Source organism: Lytechinus pictus, chromosome 11 (assembly GCF_037042905.1).
Source record: "Lytechinus pictus isolate F3 Inbred chromosome 11, Lp3.0, whole genome shotgun sequence".
NCBI classification, from domain to species: domain Eukaryota; kingdom Metazoa; phylum Echinodermata; class Echinoidea; order Temnopleuroida; family Toxopneustidae; genus Lytechinus; species Lytechinus pictus.
Window position 1 is genome coordinate 16,705,490 of NC_087255.1, and position 27,397 is coordinate 16,732,886.

The window sequence follows — 27,397 nt, forward strand, 5'->3', positions numbered from 1 at the left end:
AAATCTATTTTTGGAATTTCTCAATTTTTTCTTCATTTTCCGAAAGACCACCAAAAATAATGTCCAAATGTCGAAAACCAATTGAATAGGTCAAGTATATTGGCTGAGATATGACCATCTGAATAAAAAGATTGCCTATGGGAACTCATTGTTATATTGCTCTGGTTCATAACATTAGGAGCCAGAGCAATATAACACTGAGTTCCTATAGGAAATTTATTTATTCAGATGGTCATATCTCAGCCAATACTTTACATATTCAATTGGTTTTCGACATTTGGACATTATTTTTGATGCTCTTTCGGAAAATGAAGAAAAAATAGAGAAATTCCCAAAATAGATTTTTATGACGTCACAGCTTCGGTACTCTATACAACACCTACGTGGATCCTTGTCATTTGATTGGAGGATTGCTGGTCACGTGATATTCAATATATGTTATATTGCACGACCGTGCATTTTTGGTTATGCAGAGTGCATTTTTGGTTATATGCAGACTATGCGTACCTCGATCTCTGCCGTGCGCGTATATCCCTGTGTGTATCTGACACGAAGGCAATCTGAATGTATGTCGAGAAGGCTTGACTCCAACTTTAATAAATATAAGGAGTAAAGCATAATTTGTTGATTAACGCTCTATTACATCTTTGATGTTGTATAAAGCAATTTAATAATGAATGTTTTTCATTCGTTATTTGTATATTATTCACTCTTGATCAACAGTAGTGATGCTTTCAACAATTCCCCCATGGGCAGCCTTGTATTTCACCTGGAGTGGCAACTGGGCACCAAAGTCAAAAGGAATTTCATCACTAATAAATAGCGAATCGCCGTTTTCAAGAACAACCTCGACAGGATATCTATAAACCAACAAAAGATACATAACAGAACATAAATATATACATGTATATCAAATAACAAAACATCAATCATCATTAAGGAAGATACACATGACCATATTATACCTCCTTCTATATTCGATTAAAGTTGCAATGAGAATTTTAAAAAAATAAAACATTATCACGTCAAATGAAGTGTAAAGATGACAACCGTATTGTATAACATCAACCTACATGTACATGTACATGTACCACATGATAAAAACTAACAAAAGCAGCTCTTAAAAGCAGTAAAGTATTAAACAGGTAATGAGTAAATTACGCAATGCGTACAAATGTATATGTCCCGGCCGGAAGTGTAGATCTGTAGAATGGCGTCAAAGGAAAAGAAAAGTTTTGGGAACGCCCCCCTCTCAAAAAATTAAATGGAAGCTCTTATTACCAATCATGTAAAAGAATGTCTTGACTAATAGTAATACGCGATGATACAAATTTTGCTGAGAAACCGCCTACTACGTACATGTAATATTTAGTACATTATTATATTTGGACCTGATAGATATCACGCACGGGTCGCGAAGTCCCATGCATATACATCTTTCTGTGTACGGTGCTTGTAACTTTACCAAGCATGACGAAAACTCGGCGTTTAAAAGTGAAATCCCCATTTGACTTTCACCACTACTACTTGTACTGGAGCTGAGATTGTGATAAGCCCTAAGTAAACACTAGCGCTGTAATCCACCCCCACCGAGACCATGATGAGGTGATAGAGAGAGAGAGAGATAAGCATATATGATAGAGGGGGAAATGAAGGGAGAAGTATGGTGGCTCCTAAGGGACACGCAAACGCAAAAGTTTGACGTATACCTTTGCAACAAATTTTTCGTTTTTTACGTCCAAGATGTGAAAATAAAAAAGTTTGACGTAGACCTATGCAACAAAATTTTTGTCTTTTACGTCCAAGACGTGAAAATCAAAAAAATTGACGTATACGTATGCAACAAATTTTTTGTCTTTTACGTCCAAGACGTGAAAATCTGCTGGAAAATCTGGGTCAAATATTCACGTCTGCGTCTCCCAAAAGGGACACGCAGACGTGAAAATCGGCTGGAAAAATCTGCATCAAATATTCACGTCTGCATCTCCCGAAAGGGACACGCAGACGTGAATATTTGATGTGAATTTTTGTCAGTAAGCTGAACATGCACCAGGAAGATAATTGTATCTGGGTTTGTTCTGCTATGTTTTTTAAACAGCTTTATCTCGACATTAATTGTACACCACTTCATTCTATTTTATGGACTAAAAGTGACATATACTATACAGAAGGCCTATATAGATACATTACGCTTTGACATTTGTAAACATATTTTGCCTGTACCAAGTGTAACGTGGTAAAGTGGTTCATATAAGTGCTTTAATACCGGCCCTCCAATGTAAATACCTCCATCCCACCTCAAGTGAAAATGGTGCAGTCCAGTTGAGTTTGTTTAGCAAGATTTGCTAATCCCCCCCCCCCCCCACCATCCTCCTGATCCAGTAGGTTGTATGAAGAAGTATTGTTATTTTGGAGAGCACCTGCACTCACCAGAAAGTTTGTCTACAAGAGTCATAAAGATTCTCATACATGGAAGGCTGATTGTAATAGAGCCTGCATCATGTTTTACTCGGACATGACATATTCGGGGAGTTTTTTCTTGTTCAGTTTCGAGAAATAAAAGAGAATTAAGACTTAAATTCACCGCATTCCTTTTGTGGTCTTTATTTTGTGTCACACAAGCAACTACTTCTTTTTGTGCATCTTGTTGCCATTTGCCCCCCCCCCTCTTATCACACCCTTTTACTCTCTATTTCTATCTCTCTCTCTCCTCTTTATCCTAACGTCTCACCACTCTCTCTCCCTTTCTCTCGATTTCTTCCTCCTTTCTCCCTCCCAATCTGTCTATCCCCTCTCTCGATCTCCTCTTTCTATCCCAATCTGTCTCCCCCTCTCTCTTTCTCCCAATCTGTCTCTCCCTTCTCTCTCCCAATCTGTTTCTCCCCCTCTCTCTCTCCTTTTTCTTGTTTCTCTCTCCCAGTCTATCTCTCCCCTCTCTCCTTTTCTCTCTCTCTCCTTTCCTCCCTTCCTTCCCCTTCTCTGTTTACAAATGTCAAAGCGTAATGTATCTATATAGGCCTTCTATATAGTATATGTCACTTTTAGTCCATAAAATAGAATGAAGTGGTGTACAATTAATGTCGAGATAAAGCTGTTTAAAAAACATAGCAGAACAAACCCAGATACACTCATCTTCCTAGCTGGTGCTCAGCTTACTGAAAAAAATTCACGTTGAATATTCACGTCTGCATGTCCCTTCAGGGCCATTGAGTACAGAAAAATGAAAAAATTACCAAACAAAGGTATACGCCAATTTTTTTGATTTTCATGTCTTGGACGTAAAAGACAAAAAATTTGTTGCATCGGTATACGTCAAACTTTTTGATTTTCACGTCTTGGACGTAAAAAAAGAAAAATTTGTTGCATACATATAGGTCTATACGTCAAATTTTTTGATTTTCACGTCTTCGACGTAAAAAAAGATTTACGTGTCCCTTAGGAGCCACCATAGGAGAAGGGAGAAAGAGAAAATATGCAGTATACATGCGCTAGTTTTCAGAGTTCGCTGCCAGAGTTAAAAATTGTTGCTATATCGCCAAATATGGGTCATTTTGCTTCGTTCGAACTTTCATTTTGGTCTTCATCTAAATTATCAGTGACTTTTGGATATGAAAATATCTTAAAACAGGTAAAATACTTATTTCCTACTAATTCTCATTTCATTTCATTTTTTTAGATTTTTTTTTTTATTAATGAATAAAAAATATATGTATTTTGTTGTTTAAATGGGATATAAATGCCAACCATGGATAATTATGAGGTGAAAAAAATATCAATGGAATGATGACGCTGAAGCACATGTATTAAACCATTAAAAACTAAGAAATATCAGCTTAAAGAGGGCGGGAAAAAAAATCATTCAAATTTGAAAATATCGGCCCAAAGAGGGCGACAAAAAAGTTTTAAAAAACAAAAACTTTTACGACCGACCGACCCATGTTTTGGCACCCAAACGGCAATACTACAAGTTTTTATTTTAGGCCTAACTGCATGGTCTTTATCTTTAATTTTTGTAATTTCTAATTGAACCTTCTAGATAAATACAAGAAATTAATTATTAAATTGATATTTGTGATTATAATGCATTTTCAATGATTTTGAATAAGTTTGCATAAATTTGTATAATTAATGAATTTTCAAAATTTTGTGTAGAAGTTTGGAAGCCCCCACCAAGCCCTATCAGATAAAACAAACAGTCAAAATTTGCTGTGAAATGGAGAAGTAACATTTTTCAATAATATTGAATAAATTGGCATAATTAATGAATTTCAAAATTGTGTGTAGAAGTTTGGAAGCCCCCATCAAGCCCCATCAGATTTCAGATAAAACAATCATAATCAATATCTGCTGTGAAATAAAGGAGAAATAGCAATTTTCTTTGATTTTGAATAAATTTGCATATATAATTAAATAATTTGGAAATTCTGTGTAGAATTTTGGAAGTCCCCACCAAGCCCTATCAGATAAAACAATCAGAATCAAAATCAGCCAAGACATGATTGAGAAGAAGCCAATTCTAACATTTTGAGCACACATGGACACACGCACGCACGGACACACACACGCACACACGTATGGAGCCCGTTTCATAGTCCTCTCGTGAACTTTGTTCGACGGGGACAAAAAGAGACGCCAAAACTTTTTTACCCAAAATTTGTTCTACAGGATTTGCAAATGAATACTTGATAACTGTTATCATTCAAACAAATACAACCACTTCACCTTAAAGTGACTTGGTAACATTGTTGAAGGTTGATGAAAAAATTGCTTAATTTTTGTATATAATGTAGGCCTACTATATTCTTTTTACAGTACTACCCTCGACATACAAAAAATCTTTAAAAAATTCTCAAACCACGAAGATATCTATGGCTTTCTTTCAAAGAGTAGGACACCCTCTAACAATGATTAACAGTAAATTCTCCCAACCATTTTTGAATTTTCCTAACCGTTTTTCCCTGAATAAAAGACACCAAACAGGCTATAAAAAATCTGTCAACACTTAAATGTCTGGAATAAAATGTAGAGCCATTTTATTGCTTTGTGACGATTTCCATTCACTTAAAATGTAATTAAATTGTAATAATATAGTTGGGAGAATTAAGGAATTGATCAGATCAGTTTTTCTCAATTTGTACCATCAATAATGGTCCGTTTTCACTCAAATTTTCAGATTATCTTTAATTGTACATCTAGCATTGAAGTCACTACCTTAGCACCACTATCTCTCATCTCAACAATGTTACCAAGTCCCTTTAAGTTAATTTTTTTGCAACATAATATAATTAGATTGATGTGACCTTTACTCTTAACTTTAATACTATAAATTTGATCAAAATTTGTGTTTAACTCTATAACCATTCTGAACAGATTTACACTTCAAACAAATATTTTTAAAATGAAGGTAAAAATGAAGGTAAAAATGAAGAAAAATAACAACTTTGGATTACAATATCAAAATACATCATTTCACATCATGTGACTCAATATTATTACCACAAATTTTCATTAAAGGTAATACAAAGTTTTGATATGGGGTCATGAATTTGGTTCAAATGAACATATTGGAAGGATATGCGATTTTATAATATTCAATGATCGTTGTCGCGGTTGAAATCGAGTCTAAAGTGATGAAATTGGAAATAATAAACTCTTTATGTTGTATAGCGCCCTCTCAAGACTGATATTAATTTAGCTTTAAAACAATGTTCCTTGACTACAATCTACCAATTTGCATATTCTGAGATTTTCATGGTCGCAGCTACCATGGAATGGCCTCAGGCGCTATTTGAAATATTTCAAATTTACCGAGAGCACCGGTAAATTTTGATTATCCAATTTGCTCGAAAGCAGAAGTGTTTTAGGGGCTAAATTTTTTAGTGCTTATAAATATAATACATCTACAGGGGCATCCAAATATATCAAAATTGTAAAGAATTACTATCCATCCAATTTTCAAAATTTCCCAAAACTTTGCATTACCTTTAATGTAATGTTAAAGCATACACAGGTCAGAAAGTGTTATGGCATTAAATGAAGCAGTCCCAATTTTGTAACAATCTCAGACCATCATGGTCGCCCCCCCCTGTCCTTTTAAGGATAAGATTTAAAATAACCTAACAACTAAAAAAAAAAAGTAAACAAAAATAAACATACCCATTCGCCACATCTTCCATCCCGACAATGATTCCAGTGTCAACTGTGTATGATGAACTCTGCAAAATAAAATAACAAAATGGTGAAACATAAATCCACAACCACATCAAAAATCCTGATTGAAAAAACACTTTATAATAAACAACAGAAATGAATTAAGGCCGAGTCAAAACGTCTAACAGATGTTTAAAGGGCCCATGACATCGAAATACAAGTGTATTCCTGGTGGTGTGCAGTCCTGCATACATCTCATATTTTGATATGTAAACTTTTTAATTTGTTTCATAAATTTTGAAATATTTTTTGAAATATTTGTTTTTCAAACTTGCTTAGCTCCACCCCAAAACCCTCCAGATCTCATTCCCCTTGTGAAATCATCTGTCAGTCATCAATGAGCTAACTTGAGACATAAAGACAGATCTAAGCTTGCTCCAGCTCAGTGATTCAACAACAAAGAAGCTCTCAGCGGTCTAGCCTGCATTACGCAATTCAATATGATCAAAAATTGAGGTCGGAACATTATTTATAAGCAAGGTGGCCCATTAGCAGGACCCCCCCCAAAAAAAAAAAGTAATCCTCTGAACATAATCAGCATTTTGAAGTGAATATTGGCTAAGAATCATCAAAAGAATTATTTACTACAATTTAATGGAATATGAACAAATAATAAAACATGATTTATTGATTCTCATATTCAATTGTGAAAACATAATCTAAGTCTACTGACCTAAAATGATCTTTGACCTGCACTTTGTGACCTGGAATTTGTGTCATATGATTTGTGATACTTGATAACCCTTGGGTACAAGTTTCATGAAATTTGAACAAATGCTTTTGAAATTATGCTAAAAATTCAAAATCTTGATGTTGATACCACAACAAAGTCTAAGTTTGCAGACCTTAAATTACATTTGACCTTGACTTTTTTCACCTAAAAGACTAATCACATGATTGATGATACTTGATAACCCCTATGTTTAAGTTTCATGGAATAGGAATGTATACTTTCAAAATTATGATAAAAATTCACAGATCGTAACCTTTTGTAAAGTTTTGATGTTGATGCCACAACATAGTCTAAGTTTGTTGACCTGAAATTACCTTTGACCTTAACTTAGTGACCTGAAATTCTGTTCACATGATTGGGGATCCCAAGACGAAAATCCAATTGAAACCAATTGAACACCAATTTAATTTTCAATTTGTTTCAATTGGTTCCAATTGCTTTTAATTGGTCTCAATGGGACTTTAATAGGACTTCAGTTGGTTTCAATTCAATTGGCCCTATTTCGGACTTCAATTGGTCCAATTGAAATCCTTTTTAAAGTGTAATGGGGCCAATTGGTCCAATTGAAATCCCATTAAAGTCTAATGGGGCCAATTGAAACCAATTGAATTCCAATTAAAGCTAAATGGGGCCAATTGAAACCAATTGAAATCCCATTAAAGTCTAATGGGGCCAATTGGTCCAATTGAAACCAATTGAAGTCCCGATTAGAGTCAAATGGGGCCAATTGGTCCAATTGAAACCAATTGAAAATTCAATTGGTGTTCCATTGGTTTCAACCAATAGGACCAATGCTCAATAGAAACCTATTGGACCAATATAAACCAATAGGACCAATAGAAACCAATAAGACCAATAGAAACCAACAGGACAAATAGAAACCAACAGATCTATATATCTCATGAATATTCATTAGTATACTCTACACGCGTTACAGAAAAATACATTTATCATGATTTGTTAAGCAAATTATGACAATGCACATCAATTTTGTGATTTGTATTTTCCTTCGGCAATTATTGACCAATAGATTATTTGTCTGGTCATGTTACAATTACATTCACGTTTTAGCAATAGATATATTGATTATACGATTACTAACCAAGAAAGTACAACATGTATGTTAAGTATGTTTGTACGAATTTTTTCCATATTCAATCTTAAAGTAAATGCATTTGAGATTAAAATATACCTATTGAAGTATGGACAGTTGCCAACTTCGAATATGAAGTATCGATCTATCACTAGTTCTTCTACCCGGGTCGATTTATCAATAATTGCCAGTTGGTTTCAATGGGGACCAATTGCCAATTGGTTTCAAAACTTTCAATAGGTACCCATTGTTTCACTATCCATGTACTCCAAATTGCCAAATGGTATTCAATTGGGTTTCAATGGGGACCAATAATTGCCAGTTGGTATCAATGGGGACCAATCGCCAGTTGGTTTCAATGGGGACCAATTGCCAATTGGTTTCAATAGGTACCTATTGTTTCACTTTCCATTTACTCCAAATTGCCAAATGGTATTCAATTGGGTTTCAATGGGGACATTCAATGGGGATTCAATTGGATTTTCGTCTTGGGATACTTGATAACCCTTTAGTACAAGTTTCATTGAATAAGAACTTATACTTTCAAAATCATATTAACAATTCAAAAACTTAACCTCATGTTGAAGCCGCCGCCGCCACCACCTGAAAAGAGGCGCCTATGTCTCACTTTTTGCTACGCAGGCAAGACAAAAATTATAAAAACATGACAAAACCTACCTCAACTCTGGTAGATGGTGTAGACGACAATTTCTTCCCATCTTTTACCACGGCCGTAATGGTTACTGCTTTCCCACATGACACATCTTTGAGCGCTGCTTCGCCCCACAGCACTACCTCCACCGATGTTCCAGCCGCCCCTTCCATCTGCAAACTTCGCCGTTTGTAAGTAGTTGTGTTTGCGCATGGACCGACCTAAAAGTACACCAATATACCAAAAATAATTCAAATTAGAAATTATTAGAAAGCCCAAGTCCACTCCAAAAATAACTTACTTTCAATAGAACCAGAAAATCGGACAAACCAATCAAAACAAGTTTGAGCAGAATCGGATAATTACTAATAAGAAAGTTATGAATTTTTAATGACATAAAAAACTTTGAAATTCACTACACAAATTGGCAACTCACTCATGAGTCTGTGACGTATGGTCCTCACTTTCCACTAATTATTTTCTTTATATTGATAATATAAATTTCCTCACCCTAAGAATCTTATTTCTTCACACCAGCATCCAAGTTAAGATTGTTAGTAATATTTTCATGTGTGGATACACAAATAAAGATCGAGTAATTTATGTCCAGTTAAATCATGAAAAATTGAATTTTGATAAACTATTTTATATAACAAGGGAAACGCTCTCGGCGGTCTCGCCTGCATTACGCGATTCGATATGATATTGATGAACCAGAACGTCAATGACGTAGCGCTCATCTGCACAGGGTTCGTACACTTTTTGCCAAATAAAATTCCATGACTTTCCATGAATTTTCATGACTTTCCCAGGGGCAAATGTGGCACATAAAGTAAACATTTTGCACGTATGACTCGACGATGAGCAGAAGATAAACACTGTGGCCACGATAATAAATGGTGTACAAAAAGGAGTGCGCAGCGCTGCTTCGCTCATAATTGCGAACATTGAACTTACAGTTACACTGGCAGACACTGCATGCATCTAGCCGTTCCTGGATCGGAGCTTTACTTTCAAAATCCATTCGCTATATGTCAGATTATCCAACCAGGCATCATGAAAATAGCAGTTCCCCGGCATTTTGGATTAAACTGACAATAACTCACAACATGAAATTTTAGTCCAAAACAGTTTAAACTAACGTCAGTATCATCGATGTCACGTACGTGCAGCAATATACAGTGCATGCATGCAGTGCAGTGGAAAACAAAATACGTACACACGTGCTCAATAAGGGATGATCTAAAAATAGGAATGTGCAGTACATTGACTGTTGGGGAAAATGTCAACTTGATCTTACTATAGTGATTAAATCTTTGTTTGCATGATTAAAAGTCTCTTTTTGAACAAATAAAAAAATATAGAAAAATAAATAATGTATTGTTCTGTCTACAAATGATTAACCAAACTGTCCCTGTCGGTAACACAACTTTGGAGGTATTTTGAGATGATCCCCCAAATACACGTGCTCGGAAAATGCAAGCCACGCCGCGCCGCCAAGCACTACGCACATAACACACACACAGGCTAGGCATGTACAGTTCATCACGCACGATCACTCGCACATATACATCCAGTACATTACACAATGCGTTCGTTCACAGAGCTGGCGAACAACAATATCACAGTCGAGTCATAATAAATGCGTTTCAAAATTCAAACTGAGAAAACAGAAACGAAAAGATAGAAATAAGAAATGAGTTTTATCATTTACACATCTGACGATAAAAACACATAATTTTCCATGAATTTTGTTATTCCATGACTTTCCATGACCCTTTTATCAAAACATCAATTTACCATGACTTCAAGGCCTGGAAAAAGACTATGCCAAATTCCATGACTTAACCCGTACGAACCCTGTCTGCATCTCGCAACAACAAATATCGTAAATTTTATGTGGTACACTTTTGAACTGGTCAAAAAATAAAAATTTGATGCCCTGTAAGGGACATAATTTCATTTAGCTGTACAAGATTAAATAGAAACTAAAGGAAATGGAATGAAAATTGGTTGAAAAATATATAGTTTTATGACAACCTTTATACAAAAGTACCATGGTTACCATGGTACTTTTGTATAAAGGTTGTCATAAAACTATATATTTATATAAACTATATATTTATGTATAACCATGGTACTCTATGGTACCAGTGGAACTTGTCTCTTACTATGGTACTTGTCTATTACCATGGTTTTAAAACAAGTACCATGGTATACCATGGTACTTACAAATTTTGACATGGTACATGGCGGTACTTGGCAGTTGTATCGTTCAAAACCATGTTTGTATGGTTCTAACCATGGTTCAGTACCATGGCTGTATTATCTGTTTCATAGCATGGACTTTCATTTTTGAAAACAAAAACAACAAAAAATCACCGGACGCATGAAATCATTTTAACGGACGTATGAAACCAAATTAAAAAAATTTAAAAAATTCAGGAATTAAAAAAAAAAAAAATTCTAAAAATAAAAATAAGTATCATGAAGAAAAAAACAGAAACAATTAAAATAATAAAAAATTAAATATTAAAAAAAGACAAAAAAAAAAATTGTGATACTTGATAACCCTTGTACAAGTTTCATGGAATTTGAACAAACACTTTTGAAATTATGCTAAAAATTCAAAATCTTCATGTTGATGCCACAACATAGTCTAAGTTTGCAGACCTGCAATGACATTTCACCTTGACTTTGTCACCTTAAAGACTAATCACATGACTGGTGATACTTGATAACCCTTAATATGTTCATGTTTCATGGAATAGGAATGTATACTTTCAAAATTACGATAAAAATTCAAAATCTTAACCTGATGCCACAACATCGTCTAAGTTTGATGACCGAAAATGACCTTTGACCTTAATTTAATGACCTGAAATTCTACTCACATGATTGGGGATACTTGATAACCCTTTAGTCCAAGTTTCATTGAATAATAACTTATACTTTCAAAATTATATTAAAAATTCAAAAACTTAACCTCAGGTTAAGTTTTTGATGATGCCACAACATAGTCTAAGTTTGTTGACCTTAAATGACCTTTGACCTTGACTTAGTGACCTGAAATTCTGCTCACATGATTGGGGATACTTGATAACCCTATAGTCCAAGTTTCCATGAATAAGAACTTATACTTTCAAAATTATATTAAAAATTCAAAAACTTAACCTCAGGTTAAGTTTTTGATGATGCCATAACATAGTCTAAGTTTGTTGACCTTAAATGACCTTTGACCTTGACTTAGTGACCTGAAATTCTGCTCACATGATTGGGGATACTTGATATCCCTATAGTCTAAGTTTCAATGAATAAGAACTTATACTTTCAAAATTATATTAAAAATTCAAAAACTTAACCTTGGTTAAGTTTTTGATGTTGATGCTGCCGTCGCCGCCGCCACCGGAAAAGCGGCGCCTACATGTATGTCTCGCTTTTTGCTACGCAGGCGAGACAAAAATCAATAATTATGAAATACAATATTCAGAAAATAGTATCAATTCTTAAAAATTCATAAAAGTTTTGAGGAAATGTCATGCACGCAATATGATACAAATCATAAAACCTGGGCAAAGGCATGGGGAAATCAAGTTTTGGGAGATAAAAAGGGAAATTAATGGGATTAAACTATATAAAGCAATTGATAAGTTGTGATGACATGACGTCATAAACTGATAACCATCTTGGCAAATTGTATCGTGATTCTCATTGTTCCATAATTTTACATAATTTTTCAAAAATTCGTAACTTTCTATTAGTTATCAGATTTTGCTCAAACTTTTTTTGATTGGTTTGTCTGATTTTTCTGCTTTTATTTAAGTTATTTTTGGAGTGGACTTGCCCTTTAAATCTATGATTTTTACAAAACAGACAGCAAAGAAACAAAACTTGAACTTTCCAACCTTAACCCTCCTCAACAACATAGTGAATAAAAATTTCACATCTTCACATCTTCTATTATTATTACCTCAACGATATCACCTGCCACACTCAGCCGACGTTTGGATGGAGACCCCCGTGCCTCTGCAACTGACACTACCTCAGGTCTTATAAACCTTTCAAGAACTCCTTCATCCGCACGAAAATTACACACATTCAGGATGACCTGCATGTAAAAGAAGTAAAACCAAAAATAATTCATAAAATGAAAAGCTCTATGCCTGAGTAACTCACTATAAATTCAACATTCACTACAAAATCCAACATTTTTTTCTACAAATTACAATGAAGTCTTCTTTTTTTTACAAATCATAACAAGTCATTAATAATAATATCAGGTCTCGATTATTATAGATAAACCACATGGAAAAAAACTTTTTAAATTTTTTTTTATATTGGAGTTATCTTAGGACTTCTGTTCATTCTAAATTACATTTTGTAATTGTATTGAAATCAAATTAAATTTAGCACGTTGTGTGGGAACAGATCAGCTTTGCACCGCTTTTATTAACTCCAACCGGCGCCGGTGTCGGAGCCTCCTGAAGTTGGACCTACACGGTACACCACTTAATTATACTCTGTTCATCTAGAGTCTACAGCACATTCCGTATTGATTTCGCAGTCTTTGTAATGCTAATGACGCAGTGAAAACTACACATGAATGATAAATTAATCCACATCGTTGCCGCCATCAATCATATTTTTTTTCACCTTTCTTATGAATATGATCCGATGAGCTGAAAGAAGAATATTAGTGGCCTCCCAGGTCAAAATTCCAATAGGATCCAATAGCCTATTGGACCATCAGAAACCATTAGAGCTATTGGTATCTATTGGTTTCAATAGGGAAAGTGAAATATTGGACCCACAGAAACCAATAGAAAATATCTATTGGACCAACACACTTGCCCATAGAAAAATGCTGATGGACCAACAGAAAGCTTCTATTGGACGAACATCCACCCACATCTTCTATGGAGTATGGTTTCTGTTGGTCCATTAGATATTTTCTTCTATGATGGGCTTCTAGTTCTAGCTGTTGGTCCATTAGATATTTTCTATGGGTTGCTTGTTGGTCCATTAGACTATTTTCTATGGGTTTCTAATGGTCCCACATTCCATATTCCCTATATAGGCCTAGGGGGTCTATAGGTACATCGATCCGGGTAGAAGAACCAAATTAAGTGATATTAATAATTCATAATCGATGTTGGCAACTGTCCACCAATAGACCCTAGGCTAGGTGTATTTTAATATCTGCAATTTCATGTAGAGTCTAGGTCTAGGTCCTACCATGTTAACCATGGTTTTTTTTGTCCAAATTACCGGCATGGTAACCATGGTAATCATGGTACCAAACAATGAAATACATAGCTATTTTATCATTGTTTGAAACCATGGTAACCATGGTTACCATATGGTGGATGGTAATTTGGACAAAAAAACCACGGTTACCATGGTGCTTTTTTTAACAATGGTAATTGGTCCTATAGTATTGGTTTCTATTGTAGTATTGGTCCCATTGGGTTCTATTGCCTTGGTCCTATCGGTCCTAGAAAATCTAGTAGGGGGCCTATTGGTTTCTAGACCCTATTCCTATTGTTTTGGTTTCTATTACTATCGCAGTATCGGTCCTAGTATTGCCTTGGTTTCTATTGAGTATTGCCATTGGCATTGGTCATATTACTTACTATTGGTTTCTATGGAGTAGAAAAATCTATGGCTGGGTACTAGTCTAGACCTAGAGTCTAGATTCTATTGGTTTCTGATGGTTTGAATGGTCTCTAGGCCTATGGGAAACAATTCTATGGGTCCAATAAAAACCATAAATAAATAGACTCCAAGAGAAAGGCGCCTTTCTCTTGGAGTCTATTGGTTTTTTTAGATTTAGAGACCAATAGAATTTTTCTAAATAGGCTAATGTCTCTATTGGTCTCTAGGCTTAGAGGATCTAGGCCTAGGCTATGGCATGGCCATGGGATTTTCGACCTGGCTGGGCTAGGACTAGGTCAGACTACATGTAAATCTTACCTTCGACTTGGGCGTAGACTTGAAGGAGCTCGGAAAACGCATTACATTTGTCAGTATTGCCTTCTTCCCGACCTCTAATTGCAATATCTTGGCTTTTAGGCTATCTTCGCACTCGTTGACATAACAAGGCATAACGGGGTTGCCTTTAGCTTTACTGCTTGCGGTATCACCGTGCTCCACCTCTCGATCTCCTCCTCCAGCGGCATTAACGTTAGGCCTAGATTCATCACCTTCAAGAACCATTCCTATCATATAACTACTCCCATCAGATCTCCGCCTTACTTCAAATTTCTCAACAACAATGAACTTGATTGCTGAAACTACCATTATGACAAAAGGCAGTATTTAAACAGAAAACAAAAATCGTTCAACTTTTAATTAGAGCAAAGGTGGATCAAAACCTGTCAATCATCTAAACTAGACGTCGACGACACATGTGCTAATTATAGCGCGCTTTCGGGCACAGCACACACGAATATAATTATAATTCATCCGCTGCATGCCTAACTGATCTAAAATATTCATATAATATTTAATATTTCTTAGCTGTAAATCCGTTCAAAAAAAAATTATGTTTGCAATTCACATTTTGTTTCATATTTCACCCTCATATGGAAGCTTATATAGACACCTTGGTGTATTTTAGAGGAATTATATTATCTCCAGTGCATTTCCACTAGTGAGCCTGTGATTAGATTTTTACAGACGTGTAGCCTTTCAATCAGATAAAAAGAAGTGGTTGTTATTGTTGTTGTTTTTATTTGGCAATTAATAAAAACCGACTATATTTCCCAAAAAAAATATTTTTAATATTTTTAATCTATTTTTTACTTTGAGAATGTACAATGTATTTTTTTTAAACTGTAGTTACGTAAAATAAAAAAAGGAAATCATATTGCTCATCGTAAATTCTGCCAACCGGACACTTGTGCACTTTTTCAACCTTTTCAAGGCCCTTAATTGATGCCGTCTCAGTCTCACCAATCCTCGAATTACGTCTCTTGGATAAAGGGTGAGCTAGGCATGCATGGTTGAAACTTCAAAGAAATGCCAATCCATTTTACTTCCAATTTGAAAATTCTTTAAATTCTTGCATTTTTTCCTTCCATTGACAGATGAAAAAAAAAATATCTCAAACTAATTAACCGAAAACCACTTATTTCTGCTTGGTTTTTGTTGATTTTTGAGTATGTTGTAGCTGAGACTATCTCAATGTCCCCTGATTTTTTCAATCAGATGTCAGGATCACGCTCATGATCATGATCATCACCATCATCATTAATATCATGATGATCATGATCATGCATGATCGACCATGATGATGATCATCAACATCATGATCATTCATCATCATGATCATCAACATCATCATGATCATGATCATCATTGTCATGATCATCATTAACATTTATTTATCGTTATCATCATGTAACATCATTATCATCATCACCATTACTAGCTATCATGATCATCATGTTCATCATGATCATGATCATCATTGTTTACATGTCTTTATAACTTCTCCATTTCTCTATATAGTAAATATTCAAATCTATAAGACAGACCACCTAATTCGTCCTCATGACGAATTAAATTTCTAGTTTTTTATATTGTTTCTTTCTACGATATAGAATCTAATTGCCCTGTGCCCACAGCTCCCCAGAAAGGCTCATATAGCCCATCGGATAGTAACTCATTGTACGATGAGATTGAGTACTCATGTGACGAAGGCCTCTTCCTTGATGGTCCCAGCATGGCAGTTTGTACTGGGACAGGGCAGTGGTCTCCAAATACTACACTATCATGCTCTGGTGAGTTCGGGTGTTTGACAGAGATTGTTGGATGAAACAATTATGGGGAGAAGTTTCTCAATAGTAGTTTATGATGTCGATCGACATTTAGGCATACTGTTGACTTTATCATCTTGTAGGGAACTGCAAGATTCCTGTAATTAACACTTCTTACTTCTTTTGTGCATCCTACTTGTTCCACTACTGCTAGTACTATTACTACTACTACTACTACTACTACCGTACAATGACTACTACGACCTTACTGCTGGTGCTACTACTACTTCTCCTTCTGCTCCTACTACTATTGCTACTATAATACCACTACCATACTACTTCTACTACTACTACCATGACTACTACTACTACTATACTACTACTACTACTACTACTGCTGTTGTTTACTACTATACTACTACTCTTACTACAGTACTACTACTACTGTACTACTACTAATTCTACTTCAACGAAAATAATAATTCTAGCATTCTATTATCATTTTCATGTTATAGGGAATTGCACGATTCCTGTAATTACCAACGGAGAAGGTACATCATCTGACGACGTACTTCAAGAAGGGAGTCAATTAACTATCACGTGTTCGGAAGGCTATTCTCTGATTGGTGTAGCCAATGTCACGTGCCACAGTGAGGAATGGAATCCGGAAGTTGGGGAGTGTTTAGGTATCAAGTTTTATTATCTTATTATCAAATATTTCCAGGTTTCCCCCATTCAATCCCCTTTCAGTCAAGTTGAATATATTGCACAATCACTGAAAGAGATGATGACAGATTTCGAGATGTAAGGAAGAATTGATATTTTGATTTCCATGAAATAATAGATTATCACACGTATATTAAAATAATGAATCCAAGCCTACATTTTTACAAGACCTACCGTTGTGTGATTTTTTGGGGGGTATTATGGTTGCAAGTTTGGTCGTGATTATCTTAAATGATTAAATATTGAGAACATCTTTTAATACTGAAATTTCTTTAATTTTGAAATTACTTCAGCGAATTGCCCCTCTCCGGGCGTTGCGAATTCGGACTTTGCAACTAACCAGGAGGAGACCAATCATGGTGATTACATCATTCTCACCTGCGACGAGGGTTTTACTTCCGGTTCGGGGGAAAACGTGTCAGAACCTTTGACCTGTGTTGATGGTACTTGGGATAAAGATTTATACTGTTACGGTGAGTTTTGCTCCTTTTTTGCATGAAGATTATTGTCCGGTTAGTTAAATTAATTCTAAAGACATCTGTCTTCCATTGGCATACAAAGTTGCCCTTAAGTACAGTTTTGTAGACTTTATACTACCCATTCTACCATTACTTTCCAAAGTCGTTTGAATATCTGTGCGAATTTTTAGTTCTAGATCTGTAACAACATGAAGAACATGAAGAAGATCAGTATGCGAGCAATCGGGTTGGCCCCTTCCCAAAGAAAATTATAATAACAATTATACCTTCGTCCTGTCAGCCAAATGTCAGCTTTAACCACTTTGTCTTTCACTACACTACAAATCGGACGCATTCGAGAATTAATTAACAATGGTACACCAGTGCCAGGTTTCGCGATTTGACATTGGTAAATCATGTAACTAATTAATTGTATCCCTACATATGTATTTAACAAAACTTAAAGGTCTTCATCCTCAGGTTTTATGAGAGAGGCGCAACAAAGTACATCAGAAAAACTAACTTCCTTTTCACTACGGAAACAGTGACCAGCAAATCTCATACTCTGTTTAATTACTGTGGTGGAGATAGGTGGAAGATCTCCATAAATATCATCTTTTGTTTTGTGATCGCTCCAACTAATATTTGGTACCTTCATTAGAAGTCGAGTAAATGAACCATCTAGTCTACATGTATCTTTCAAAGACCTCTTGAAAGTCCATGTTTCTGAACCATACAAAATAATACTTTCTACACATGCCCTAAACGGGGAGAGTATTGTTGACAGAGAAATATTTGATTCCCAAATCAAATGCAGCTTATTATATGCATTCCATGCAAGAGCTTTCCTAGATAGAAAGTCTTTTCTTGAGTCGCATATGTATGAACCTAGATACTTAATCATCCACTTCTTTAAGCTTGGCCCCTCATCCCCTTGTTAGTATTGATGCATGATCATGAGCTTCATTAAATATCGTGTACTCGGTCTTTTGGGAATTAAAATAGAGGCCAAACTTCGCAGATGCATCCTCTACTGCAAGAAGTTCTTGTGCATCCTTCAAAAGAGCAGTAGTCAATGCTAACATCAGCGGTGTCTTTCATTGATTTCATTGATTGGTTAACTAGGTCTACTGGAATTAGTAACATTTAGTTTACTAGGTTGACTTCTATATTCTATAACTACCATAGCCGTTTAAAAGTTCCGTTAGGGAACAGGGGATTAGCTCAAAATGTACGAATGGGCACCGAATTTTGATAATCATTGGCGATTCCATTGGGCGATTTCAGGTTTGAAAAGGGTAAACGTGGTAAATTTGGTTATGGGATTTATATCTCCTGGCGCTAAGGTATCAATTATTTTTCGTCAATTCTGAAACCTCCAAAAGTCATAGGTGTTGGACCTGGGAACGGCAATCTTGTGCTTACAATACCAGCACCAGTACCAACATCGTACTACAAATCACCCATTGCCTTAATTTTTTCAGCTAATTATTGCCCATCGATCTCACCCCCTGACGATGGATACGCCAACAGCCTCGTTGAGCCGTTCTATCACGGTCGTGTCGTCACATTTAACTGCAGCGTCGGGTTCACGTTGGTTGGGGATTCCAATTCGATGTGTTATGATGGAAACTGGACGAATGCCGTTCCAGAATGCAAAGGTATCGAATCCGTTTCTAGTTTAATTTCATACTTTTTTTTTACAATTAAACCTCGGATTATGCCTGCAAAGCCATAATTGGATAATTTTACAGACCTGCTAATAGTGCCGGGGGGGAGGGGCAGTCAAATATATTGCTGTACACACGCGTGACCAAAAAAAACGCGTTTAAAGGAGTGTTTTTCCAGTTTTGGACGCGGGCTGCGCGTGCATTCGCTAAGGGTATCAAAAACACTGATTTTCCAAAAAGGGGTAGTTTTGAAAGACTGGTCAATGGTCAATCGCAGGGTCAAACGTATTTAGGTTTTTTTTTTCAAAGATTTTGGGGTCATATTTCTGGCGACAACCTGTTTAGGAGCCAAAATGTGTATAAAGCACGCGAAAAACTTGTTTAGGGGGTTATTTTGCACACAGAGAAAAAACTCGTTTAGGGGTGTTTGGAAATATTTTGGCCACCACGCGTGTGTATATTTGACGGACCCCCCCCCCCCCTCCGGGCTAATAGTGTCGAAAACCTGCCTGGAACATGTGTAGGCCTAGCTGTGCTTTGAAAGTTATTCAAAATGAGCCCTTCCCCTTCATGTCCAAATGCAGGATTGGTGGCCGCGTGAATATGACTAACCTTTCAACATCAACATTAATATCGAAAAATTATATCGATCACTATCGCTTTTGTGATGATGTAACCTATATACATACATAAGAGGTCTGAGGTTTTCCTCGGCCGTAGTAAAGTGGGGATGAAACCTTTAGAGCAAGAGCGTATATCATCATAATGATTTTTAACATTGTTATTTTTTTTGCGGGGGAGTCTCTTTTGAATAAAATCAGAAGGGTAGGGGACACTCGTAAAAAAAAGTTATACGAACACGATCTTGGATCAGATTTATTCTCAGTTTATCACCCACTGTCGTCAAAATGAGTAGTCTTTAAAGAGTATAGCCGTTTTCGGTAGCGTCATGAGCCAACAATTTTGAGAGGCCAGATATGGTGGATGGAGCAAACGTTCTAAAAAAAAAATGCGAGCGAGAACAAATTTTATCTTTTTTTAATTAATACAAAAATCTCATTTTTTGGAATGATTTTGACATTAAATATTATCCAATTATCTCACTTCCGTTTTCCTTCTAGTTCTCTTTTTTATTCTTAGAAACTTGTTTGTTTGGGGGTATGGCCTCGAGCCCCCCCCTATTTGTATGTCATTGACCGAATTCTTTCCCATGAACTCGTTTTGTTTAGCCGACTGTTTGGTACCTTACATTAAGAACTCCAACCTGAACGACACGACGAATAGCACGTACGTTCCACACGATAGCTCAACGACGCTTACTTGTAACGATGGCTTTACGTTCGAAATCGGATCTGACTTCGATGGCATCCTTACATGTGATGATGGCGTTATTGATAGCTCCGGAATAGAATGCCTCGGTGAGTTAAGAGAGAGGGATAGAGAGAGGGGGAGGGAGAGGGGAGAGAGAAAATGCGGGAGGGGGTGGTAAAGGCTTAAAGAATTCAGGGGGAGGATATGGGGCATAAGAAGACTATATCAAAATGTAATACTATACAATTTTGTTCTTTTCAGAGTATTGTGCAAGTCCTACAGTGCCAAATTCTAACTGGGCTAACCGAACCGACGTATATCCAAATGGACGGTCAGTTGTTGTTATATGTGACGATGGCTTTAGTTCCGGATCCGGATTGTTGCAAGTTGAAATACTAGTCTGTGAAGGCAGTTCTTGGAACGACAGTGTATACTGCTACGGTAATAATCCGCAACGTCGATGAATTTTTGAGAATCGAATTCGGAATTAAGGAAAGGAATATAAACTTAAAAGGAAAAAATATCAAATCACACTTTTTCATTCCAGTATACCACGAAATTTCACCTTGCGCTTCGCGATCATATATGAGGGCATTTAGAAAACACTTCGCAGACGCTTTATATAACACTGATAATCTTTTGTCAAAAGCCCATCAAAACAAAGCATCCTTGTCGAAAATTGGTGAATCAAAACAGCAGTGTCCTCATGGACTCTGGAAAAAACGCCATATTGCAATTTTTCGTCCAGTACGAATCTTGAGACGATGTGCTGTCCCGGTCTAAAAACCTTTAATAATGATTTCTGATCTGTCAATTGTGATTTTGGCGGGCGTTTCCAAAAGAATTTCTGAACGTTGCAGAAAGCGTTCGCGAAGTGGATGCGACGTTTGCTAAATAAAAGTGCCAAAATGAAGTTTTTCAGGCCAGTAAATACAGGTTATTTATTTTGGCCCAATGGAATGCCTATAATCTTAATAAAAATGAATATAAATAGGCGTACTTTCATGTAATTTTGGTCATTAGGACTACCCCCCTCCCCCACCATAAGAGAGGGAGTGGAACATCCAGACCACGGGGAAAGATTTTATAATATGGGATGCTGACCAAAATTTGACCCCCAAAAAAGGGTTTTTGATACAAAATGAAGGTTATTTTCAGGGATCATTCTGAGTTTCAGGTCACATGACCTAGGTTAATAAACTTTGGCCGTGTTTGGGGGGGGGGGTATTCGTTGAATTGCCATCATAACTTTGAAAGTTTATGGATCTAGTTCATAAAATGTGGACATAAGGGTAATCAAGTATCACTGATCGTCTTGCACAAGTCTTTGGTCACATGATCAAGGTAAAATATCATTTAGGGTCAGAGAACATAGTATGTTTTTATCATATTTTTTCATCATATAAATGGTGTTTTTTGTGAATGATTATTCTATAGTCGTTTTCAAAGTCAGCACTGCTGCTATATTGAATTGCGTAATGCAGGCGAGACTGCCAGAGGCGCTCCACTTTTTATTTAGGTGGTAGTCTTAACTTATGAATAAAGTTTTAAAGTACATCTTAACTTATTTCTTAAAACAAGATCAGTTATATGATAAAACCTATATATTGTGCGAGCGCGAAGCGTGAGCTCATTTTTTTTTTTTGGGGGGGGGGGGTATATTCCAAACCTAGAAATCGAAAATTTCGAAGCACTTTGTATGATTACGATCAAGATGCGGTTTTAACTTGAATATTTTTTTTAATATAATGACTGAATAATTCATGCGAGCGCGAAGCGCGAACTGTAAACATTTTTTGATATTCCGACTTGAAAAAACTGACCAGTTTAAACACGTTGCCAATATTGAACAGGATATGCATCCCAGTAAAAGAATTGTTACGAGTGCGAAGCGCGGGCTGAAATTTTGGGTGATTCAGACCTTTAAAAGGGAATTATTTTCACTTTTTTAAACATTAAATAAATGGGTATCTTCCTAAATAAATAATGCGAGCGCGAAGCGCAAGTTGAAAATTTTCCATATACCGATCTGAAAAGCACGTTTTTTTTTAATTCAGAACAGTATCTCATTTAACAATTAATGCTATTCTGAAGCGCGAGCTGAGATTATGTCTTGTACTGACCCGAAAAGGAACATGTAAAGCACTGTTTTATATTTAGGAACACTATGAAGATGATATGATGCGCGAGCTGAAATTCTTTGCTAAAATCATAAACGCGATGCGTATCGCTTTTGCAATGCGATGAAAATATTTGATATAAACTTACTTACCTAAAAGAGTACATTTCAACGACTGTTTGTGGGAATTCATAAGGAGAATGTGTATCTCGCTAATCAAATAATGTGAACCCGTATCGCAAGCTATAATTTTTGTATACATGTATTTAACATTATTTTTTAAATCATGAACAGTATGCATTACTCGTTGAAACAAAATTATCAAAAGTCGAATCGCAAGAAGAATAATCTGTACATCCTTCTCAGTAATTGCCCTGAAGCTTTGGAATAATCTCCCCATTTGTGGACGTGAAGCACCATCGTCAGAACTGTTTTTAAACAGTTCTAACTTAAGAGTCCCTCCTTAAAACCCACTTATTTTGATAAGTTTCTCTATCCCATCTTTCGCTTCCATATACCCAATCAATTATTTTTCAATGTTTTTTTTTTCACTTTCAGTTTCTTTGTTGTTCCTTAAATGAGATATATTGTACATGTATATTCTTCTTTCTTTCAATGTTCTTCATTCGCGCTTTGAAACGTCCGTATAAAGCGCATTACATTTTTGTATATATTATTATTATTATTATTATTATTATTATTACATGTTGACTTGAAAATATCATAATATATTCACTTTTTCTTCCTATTATTTTCCTTCCGTTTTTATTACCTTCCTTTTCTTCTTTCTTGCTCATGTAATCTAAGGTAGATATGAATAACAAAACCAATTCTAGTAGCAGGTCGCCCTTCTCAAATAACCTATCACCCGGGGACAATTCCCCCATACCCCAACCCCACCCCCCCCCCCTAAAAATGTGGTCACCCCTGGTGACGGCCCAGGTGGTAGTTTCAAATCAATTTAAGAGATGAAGAAGTAATACCAACAACTTTTTTTTTACCTTTTTTCAGAAAATTGCCCCAATATATCACCACCAGACGGAGGAAATATGTATCCAGGTTCCGCATCATTTTACCACTCTAACTCGGTCTACTTCAACTGCAGCGAGAACTATCTCTTCGTAGGCCAATCCAATCTAACTTGTGATAACGGCACTTGGTCCGATTCTGTACCAGACTGCAAGGGTAAGCATCTTTATGTTAACAGGTTAAGAGGTACTGAACTCAAAATACGGTGTATCCCCTGTAATAGGCCTATCTTCATCACGAATGTATTGATAAATTTTATACTTTTATTGAAACGATCGGAAATATATTGTGCGTTTTGCTCTTTTTGATAAAAATAAGACTTCGAACTGTATTGGAAGCTTACTTAGAACATATAAAAGTTGAGCCCTCAACGTTTCGTATGTTCAGTGCCACTCTCTTCACCTTCTGAGCTACATGTTATTTTATTTATTATGTTTAAGAAAATTCCATGCAATAGAATGGAATGAATGGAATTGAAAAAATATATATATTACTTGCATTTTTTTTATTCATTATTTAAGTTCCAGATACTGACGCTCTAATGATTGTGGCAATCACCTGCACGGTAGCAGTGGTTCTCCTTGTTGTCTTTGTGATCGTGGTTCTCATTTGCAAAAGGTACAATTATAGTCTTAATTCGTTTTGATTTAGATTCTTTTGTTTCTTTTCAAAAGGAATGCACGTTGGTTTTTAAAGGAAGTTGAAATGAGACGAGAACAACAGACTTTAACGACCCGGGTGCGACGCTATGGTACTGTAGAAAATTATTGGTTATCATCAAAATGCAATAAACTTTCAACTACCTTATGTAAACTAGACTCTGACGAGTAAATTAAACCAATATCCACTGTCAGTGGACATCTAGTGTTGAATTAAAGTAATATGAATAGAATCAATTAAATCAGCCAATTTTCAAACCTGTTTTCTATGAAGTGCCTCACTGATATATTGTTTTTAGAGTGAACGCTTTTCTCCCCCCCCCCCATTTTTCTCCTAGGTCTCGACGGAAAAGGGCTGATAATTCCTCCTCACCTACAGATGCCTTGACAACTTTTAGAGGATGCAAGGACACCTTACCCCCCAGCCCCCCGGAAAACTTTGGAAACCAACAAGATGATCACGATTTTACCATTGAAATACCTACCCCTGGCGGTACAATGTTTTATGAGGAGCCAGATTCTATTCAGCCATCTATTTATCAAACTATTAATAACGAAGTCGTCGATGGGGGATATGAACTAACGATATACAAAGAGGATCCTTGATATAAACTGAGATGAACAATTTATTGTAGACTAAGTCACAGTAGCGTACTTATGGGTGGGGGCTTGGGACTCTTCCCCACAAAAAAGTAACAAATTCACGACCAAGAAAAAAAAAAAGGGAAAAGAGGAAAGAGAGAAGGGTGAAATATGATATTTTCTGAATATTATGTCAAAAATCTATCACAAAATTTGATATTTTTAATAAAGGTGTCGAAATTTTTGCTTGCTCGCTCGTAACTTTTTAACAAATTTTGCCCGATGCGCCATATCTAGCCTCTCAATTTTTTTTGGCTCATTACGCCACTGCTAAGTCACCAGCATGTAGTAGTATGATTGCCCGTAAGGTAGGTTTGATGAGTGTGTCATAAACCTATTCGAAAGTTATGTTAGTTGGGAATTACTTGAAACTTGACTCGATATCTGTGCCTAGGTTTCTGACGTAGCACCTAAGAATATGTTAAATTCGTGTATAACGTCGTGCCTAACGAGCAGCTTTATGAAACACCCACCAAATGATTTCCACGTAGTTTACAACATTATTTACCAGAGAAGATAAATGAGCTAAATGCCGATTTGCATTTCCTGTTTTTTAATGCTCTATAGTTCAGCGTAATGAACTGCGTTAGATAGGGTGTAGTTTCCGGCATAGCGCTGCAACTAATACATTCTTGTTGCTTTTTTTTCTGTTTTGTATCTCTCCTTTCCCCCTTCTCCCTTTATATATTTCCGTCTTCTCTGTCTCTCTATCTATCTCCCACTATCTCTTCTATTCAATAGTTAACAGATATTATAATTCAAAGAGAAATAACACGGCGATTGTCTTCATTGTTGTACTTGTAGACATTATGACGTAAATAACTTTGAGACAAAAAAAAATCAAATTTGATGAAAATGGACCTAACCCATTTTGCAAGTGAGCTCTTCATATAGGCATATGGTCATCGATTTAATGTCAATATAAGGTAATAGAAAGAAGGGGAATAGGGGTAGAGAGATGTGCAACAAACTACAAACATACTTTTTATTGTTCCAGATAACAGGGGTGTGAGTTGTCACAAATAAAAAGATCTGAAAAAAGCTGAAGAGTGTTGAAAAAGTCTGAAATAGAAAGAGCTCCCATACTTTTTGTACAGAGGAAGGCCAAAAATAAGCTGAAATTAAGCTGAAAATCAAAACAAAAAATCTGAAATCAGATAAAAATCTGAATCCTCACACCCCTGAGAAAATCAAACTTTTAAAAAATCATAGCTTTTTATCAATTTAGAAATCGGAAACACAATTTAAAATGAATTTATAAGGTTAAGACGGATTCCTTCTTTCTTTTTTTCTCCCCGTTTTAAATATTTTTGCCCTTATATTAACTTTGCAAATAAAGCAGGAGAGAGCGCCGTGGCCAGAGTTTAATGTTGAGTGGTGGCGGCACACAATAATTAACTTAGATGAGGGGATGTGTCTCATATGGATGAAAAGGGCTACGATGCAAAGTCTTGCACTATCTGACTGAAATCTTAAGGTGAGAGTTCGAAGGCACCTATTTTGCATGATGATAAGATTTCAATCGACTTTGGCTACGTACCTGGCAGACGTGTGTGCATTGACATGTCGTAATATTGTTTTAATGTAAAATGTGTTTTTCGCCAAAATTGTTTGGTTGTGTATTCGTGCGTGTAAGCTGTCTCCACTATCTCTTCTATTCAATAGTTAACAGATATTATAATTCAAAGAGAAATAACACGGCGATTGTCTTCATTGTTGTACTTGTAGACATTATGACGTAAATAACTTTTTGTTCATGGATTTATTTCCAAATTTTTGAATGTGTAGAGTAAATATTTAATCTGTCTCTTCGCTTGATGACATTTAAATGTAAATTGCGCAGCTGAATACCTGAAAAGTATAAATTAACGTGCCTTATTTCCTAATAGAGGTTCAATTCTAGAAAAAGAAAAATTACTTTGCTCTATTATCTTATGCATTGTTGTTTGCTTGATATACTTGCATATGAAGAGTTTAGTTGCAAAAGGGGTTAGGTCCACTTTGGACCATTCCGAGAAAAACCATGTTTTTTATTCTCACTTACTGCAATATTCTTATGAGAAACTAAACTGTCATGATGTACTACCCTATCATGTGAACATAAAATTGGGTATAAAAGAAATCTACCCGTCTTCATTTTTTTTCTATATATTCTTTAAAAAATTATCATTGTGGACCTAACCCCTTTTGCAAGTAAACTGAAATGAATCCAATCTATTTTGATTTAAAAAGTGATTTTTCTTCGACACTTTTATTCATGTTTTCATGTGAATTTCGATTTTTTTTGGTTTTCATCAGAGCGACTTAAAATTTAGAGGTTTTGAGACAGAAAACA

General features: G+C 35.8%; 2 protein-coding genes across 2 annotated transcripts in view; one reads left to right on the plus strand and one right to left on the minus strand.

Annotated features, from left to right (window-relative positions):
* LOC129271867 (complement factor H-like) overlaps positions 1–25,822 on the plus strand; it is a 77,519-nt gene extending 51,697 nt beyond the window's left edge. The window contains exons 4-12 of the mRNA XM_054909124.2: positions 16,293–16,472; positions 16,964–17,134; positions 17,468–17,647; positions 19,117–19,293; positions 20,532–20,720; positions 20,875–21,054; positions 23,744–23,917; positions 24,283–24,379; positions 24,759–25,822. Of these exons, the coding sequence (XP_054765099.2) occupies positions 16,293–16,472; positions 16,964–17,134; positions 17,468–17,647; positions 19,117–19,293; positions 20,532–20,720; positions 20,875–21,054; positions 23,744–23,917; positions 24,283–24,379; positions 24,759–25,026 (1,616 nt within the window). The 3' untranslated portion in view covers positions 25,027–25,822. The remainder of the gene's footprint in view (positions 1–16,292; positions 16,473–16,963; positions 17,135–17,467; positions 17,648–19,116; positions 19,294–20,531; positions 20,721–20,874; positions 21,055–23,743; positions 23,918–24,282; positions 24,380–24,758) is intronic.
* Positions 284–15,273, minus strand: LOC135156006 (uncharacterized). The gene is made up of 5 exons (XM_064106824.1): positions 14,662–15,273; positions 12,659–12,796; positions 8,715–8,909; positions 6,157–6,215; positions 284–860 (listed from the first exon to the last, which is right to left on the minus strand). Exons 1-5 carry the CDS (start codon positions 14,986–14,988, stop codon positions 707–709), a joined length of 873 nt encoding a protein of 290 aa, XP_063962894.1. The 5' UTR covers positions 14,989–15,273; the 3' UTR covers positions 284–706.
* Positions 25,823–27,397: the final 1,575 nt, after the last annotated feature.